General features: G+C 48.6%; 1 protein-coding gene across 3 annotated transcripts in view; it reads left to right on the top strand.

Annotated features, from left to right (window-relative positions):
• LOC112140121 (polypeptide N-acetylgalactosaminyltransferase 10) overlaps positions 1-5,624 on the top strand; it is a 95,580-nt gene that overhangs the window by 72,260 nt on the left and 17,696 nt on the right. For all 3 annotated transcript variants that reach the window (XM_036215365.1, XM_024263023.2, XM_024263038.2), the window contains exon 7: positions 588-705. In XM_036215365.1, the coding sequence (XP_036071258.1) occupies positions 588-705 (118 nt within the window). The remainder of the gene's footprint in view (positions 1-587; positions 706-5,624) is intronic.

Below are 5,624 nucleotides of genomic sequence, written 5' to 3'. Positions count from 1 at the left end.
AAATGATTAAAAATGACGTGAGAGCAGAGATGAAATTAGAGAATAAATGTGCAATAATGACGGATGTCACATGTGGTGTCAGACTGGAGCTCGTCCTTCCTGTCGAGGTTCAGAGATGAGCTTCAGCTGCATCGTTTGTCTGAACTCTCAAACCTTTAATTAGTTTCACCAAAGACAATCGTCAGAAAGGGTTTGAGGGGAAGGCGGGCTTTCATTCCCATCCTGCTGCAGGGATGTGATGACGAGCAGCCGTGAGAGGAAGAGCAGCAAATGGAAAAATGAGAATCGATAGAACAAAATGGACGTAACATCAGGTCGATTGGTCAGTCAAGAAGCTTTTAGCTCTTTATTTCTAGTCAAACGTGGTGATGCCCCAAAAACGTCACATTTTTAAATATTAATATTAAGATCTTTTATGTCTGCGTCATCACTAAATAAACTCACATCAGTGATTTGGGTTCCTGACTGATTTCTGTTTTAGTGTTTTAACTCTGTATTTGCATCATTTTGTTACCTAATCCCCCCCCCCCTGGGATTAATAAAGTATTATTGATTGATTGATTGATTGATTAATTTCCGTCCTGCAGGTCGCCTGTGATGGCCGGCGGGCTGTTCGCCGTGGACAGGAAGTGGTTCTGGGAGCTGGGGGGTTACGACACGGGTCTGGAGATCTGGGGAGGAGAACAGTACGAGATCTCCTTCAAGGTAACGTGAATGTGGAGCAGAAGTTCCACCTGAGCTGTTTGCTGATGAGGAAGGTGTCAGAAACGATGGCGTGAACCATCACGCATGTCTGAGGATGGACGCCTCGAAAGGCAAATACGCAGTAAATATGAAATCAATTATTAGGACTCTAGTCTGTTATTGTTTGGTTTAAATCGTTCTTAACAAGAAATGGACTATTGACAGGTGTTGTGGCGTGTTGTCATGGTAACAGAGCCTGCTTCTTACTGGTGTCTGAGGACAGCAGAGGAAAGATCTTCCATGTGATGTGATCGGAGGTTCTAGTTGGACTCGGTCTGGACGCGGCCGGTGCGTCAAATTTACTGTTATAATCACGACTCCTCGGCCGCGGAGCGACCGCCAAAGTCGTTCTGGAATGTTGGAAAACATGGATGATGTTGATGGAGTAGCTTGGGTTCATATTAGGGATGTCCCGATCCGATCAGGTGATCTACAGAGCTCTACAGAGACGCCGGCGAGCAGTCTTAGAGGGAGCGGCGCCTGGATGAAGGCCGTTTGATCATCACGTCCATCTGTCTGTGGTCCAGTTTGAGCATTAAACCGAGAGGGGGACATGAACATAAAACCGGAGGATGTTTTTATTATCGTCTTGATGAAGAAGAAAACAGCATAGACCTGTGAGATAGAGCGATTGGGCGTGCTTCAATAGCGCTCGCGGCGGCTCTCCGTCTCCTGAGCGACTAACCGCCTGCGGGTCAACATGGCGAACTCCACTGCCCAAAAACCGGCAGCCTGGGTAGTAGACCTCACTAGATCTACAGGGCGCCGGGACCGTGGCGGTTGCTATTAGCTCTGCCAGAGCCTGAGCAACGGAGCTCACGAGCTCGCTAAGCTGTCGACCGGGCGGGCGGCTGGCGTCGCCGTCGATCCAGCTCCATGGGCTCCGTGGCAGACCGATGATCTGTCCAGGGCAGCGGTGAACTCTACAGTTCGGGGGCTCCAGGCGAACAGTCACATGGGGCCCTCTGCAGCGGTCCTATAAATATTTTTTTTCTTTAATTCTTTAAAAAATGTTTAAAAAAATTGGGCTGGAAATCGTCCAATCTGGCAACCCGACTGCTCCAACTTGTTCCTTCACTACATTTAGTGCATTCGCCGTTTTGTAGTGTCGTCCAAATCAATTCCAAAATTGCACAAGAAACTTCCCACAAGTCTTTGCAAAAAATGGGCGTGCATCAGTGTTCACTACATTAGCGTATATAGACCACAATGCATTGCGTGTGAATATTTTTCCCTAAAGAATGTGTTTAAATGTAATTCTTTGATAAAGCGTCCACATTCTCACCATCAGGACACAATAAAGTCACAAATGGACGTCGTGAAATGTTCGTATTGATTCAGTTTCACTTTGTGAAATCGATGAAGTCAAATCCACCGTTTAGACAAAGACTAAGAAAGTGTTGAGCACGTGTCTGAATTATTTAGGGATCACGACGAGAGTTCAGAAATAACCAAAGACTTACTGTTTACTGGAAGATTCCATTTCTGCAGGAGAACGGGGGAGGACCTAAAGCAAGAATCAGTCTTCTGCAGCCATCGTTTCAGTGATCTGTCTGGACGTTTAGATGTCAGTTATTTATGATGGCATGAGATTTATTTGACACATTTTCATTAGGTGTTCTGCTTAGGGGGGGTCAGAGAGTTGGGGGCCAGACAATCCTCTACCTTTGCAAAATGGCTAGTCCGCTCCTGGTCCAGGGTGTAACCAGGACAGGCTCCAGTAATGAGGACAGGCTCCAGTAACCAGGACAGGCTCCAGTAATGAGGACAGGCTCCAGTAACCAGGACAGGCTCCAGTAATGAGGACAGGCTCCAGTAACCAGGACAGGCTCCAGTAATGAGGACAGGCTCCAGTAACCAGGACAGGCTCCAGTAATGAGGACAGGCTCCAGTAACCAGGACAGGCTCCAGTAATGAGGACAGGCTCCAGTAACCAGGACAGGCTCCAGTAATGAGGACAGGCTCCAGTAACCAGGACAGGCTCCAGTAATGAGGACAGGCTCCAGTAACCAGGACAGGCTCCAGTAATGAGGACAGGCTCCAGTAACCAGGACAGGCTCCAGTAATGAGGACAGGCTCCAGTAACCAGGACAGGCTCCAGTAATGAGGACAGGCTCCAGTAACCAGGACAGGCTCCAGTAATGAGGACAGGCTCCAGTAACCAGGACAGGCTCCAGTAACCAGGACAAGCTCCAGTAACCAGGATAGGCTCCAGTAACCAGGATAGGCTCCAGTAACCAGGTTAGGCTCCAGTAGCCAGGATAGGCTCCAGTAACCAGGACTTTCTCCAGTAACCAGGACAGGCTCCAGTAACCAGGACAAGCTCCAGTAACCAGGATAGGCTCCAGTAACCAGAATAGGCTCCAGTAACCAGGATAGGCTCCAGTAACCAGGACAGGCTCTAGTAGCCAGGATAGGCTCCAGTAACCTGCTGCCCCGTTGCATTGAGGCGCCTTTGATCTAGTCACTGAGAAGGTCACAGCTGTGTCCCTGATTGGTTGACGCCCTGCATCAAACCTTGCTGCGCCTGATGTCCAAATGGCGCCGCAGGACCTCAGACGGCGTCTTTACTCTGACTTGACATTGAAACTCGACCGTGCGTCACTCTGCTGTCTGAGGTCAGTCCAGTGCAGGTTTATAAACATCATGTTAGGGTGATCCAAGGTCAAAGGTCACCCCTCCCACTCGTGGTTGTCCAGTTGATGACGTCCACGAGTACTTTCCTAAATGACTGAAGAGTCCACTCCGTATTTTTAAAGTTATTTATGATCAAATATTTAAAGCAATAAGAAAGTCAGATTGGATCAAAGTCAATGTCGTTGATGATGGGAAAACCTGATGGAGATTCTGGCGTGTCCATCCTCATCTGTTGCTATGGTTACTAACTGAGATCAGAACTGCTTCTTCAAGCGTCTTTTGTCCTTTTTACTGGTCACACAGCAGCCAATCAGAGCGGAGTATTCTGCAGTAACGTATAAAGTTTGCTCTGAAATGGTGTTTTTCTTGTAAGCGTAGCTGATAGAATCGATGTTTGTCTGTAAACACATCTGGACGTCATGGCGTCCTCACAGCAGCTGGAGCGACCGTTTGGCGGTGAAGACGACGACTTGTTGAGCAGCAGATCGGAGCCAAACAATCGGATGAGGCTGATCAAAGCCGCAGATCCATATTGGATTAGGTTGTGTCTGCTGCCTCGGCATGAATGACTGCACGCCGCGCCGCGCCGCTCCCTCACGTGCACAGACTCTGGACAGGCGCAGCGGCCATCACCGTAATTGAATTCTGGCTTGAATGAGTAAGGACTTTACTCGTCTCACTCAATTAGGCACAGAGGCCGCTGCCGGCTGCCGGGATTTGATTGGACGTATCTCTGCGGCGCGGCGGTCTTTGGTCTGTTCGGCGCTCTGCTGGGCCGTTCAGGAAGAAAAAGAAAATCTCGTTTGATGTCAAACCTGCTTCACTTTGAGCTGCTTTCTGATTCACTGATTCATTCTAACGGTGCTGAGAGGGACGGGGGCGGAGGATCCTCACCCCCCTGTGTTTGAGAGGGTCGGGGTTCAATCATCACATAAACCACGAAGGAAGTTAGCCTTTCAAATTAAAAGCACGGTCACACCTTGGACAGGTGTGCTTTGAACTATTGTTTAAAACTGTGAGAATCTCAGAATTCAATGTGGTTTAATGTGTGTAATGATAGTGAGAAGAGTTTTCTCTGATTTAGCCTCATTTTTATACTAAATCATCCATCTTTCATCCATCCATCATCTATCCATCATCCATCGTCTTCCGCTCATCCGGACCGGGTCGTGGGGGGTTCAGCAGTCTACTCAAAGATCTCCAGACTTCCCTCTCCCCGGTCACGTCCTCCAGCCCCTCTGGAGACCCCGAGGCGTTCTCAGACCAGCTGAGAGACTCCAGAGAGTTATAGAAACAGTGTTTCTTAGTTCTCATGTCACTTCCACTCGATGACCCAATAGTCACGGGTCAGCTAGCGTTAATGCACAAAACCATGGCGGTTTCATTCATTCATTCATCTTCCAGACCGCTTCTTCCCTTTCGGGGTCGTGGGGGTGCTGGAGCCTATCCCGGCTACTGGTGGGCGAAGGCGGGGTTCACCTGTACAGGTCTCCAGTCTGTCTCAGGGCCTCAATCACACACATTCACTCTCACATTCACACCTAGGGGCAATTTAGAGTCACCAATGAACCTATGAAGCATGTTTTTGGACGGTGGGAGGAAGCCGGAGTCCCCGGTGAAAACCCACGCATGCACGGGGAGAACATGCAAACTCCACACAGAAAGATCCCAGCCGGGATTCGAACCGGGGCCTTCTCGCTGTGAGGCAAGAGCGCTAACCACTGCGCCACCGTGCAGCCCCCACGGCGGTTTTATAACTTTAAAAATGTCTTGTTACAATAATTATTTACATTTACATGTAAACTTCTAAATGTGTTGCTTTCTAAAAATAAAAGTAATAAACAGTCTGATTGTGTTAAACCAGGGGTCGGCAACCTGCGGCTCCGGAGCCGCATGCGGCTCTTTGAGCGCCCCCTTGCGGCTCATTGGCGCTTTTACAAAAATGTTTGATAATAGTAAGAAATGTTAGAAGGAAATATATTGTAGCGATTTGGGTGGGAGCAGAATCAAGTAGATGACTGGCAGCTTTGGTTCCAGAGATAACTTGTGTCCAATCTATTGCACGACCCCAAGTACTTGGAGGAAGAAGCGTACACGCAGGTCATGCTAATCAGCTGGTGTCAACATTTTGACCACCATTTAATTAACAGCACATAACCACAGAACAGCCGACACTGTGAGGATCGTCACTCATACACACACCACTCTCACTCATGGTGCCGGTAAAACACTCAAGTCCCATA

Source organism: Oryzias melastigma, linkage group LG14 (genome assembly GCF_002922805.2).
Source record: "Oryzias melastigma strain HK-1 linkage group LG14, ASM292280v2, whole genome shotgun sequence".
Lineage (NCBI taxonomy): Eukaryota > Metazoa > Chordata > Actinopteri > Beloniformes > Adrianichthyidae > Oryzias > Oryzias melastigma.
Note: the sequence above shows the minus strand (reverse complement) of the source record. Positions and strands in the feature narration are given on the sequence as shown.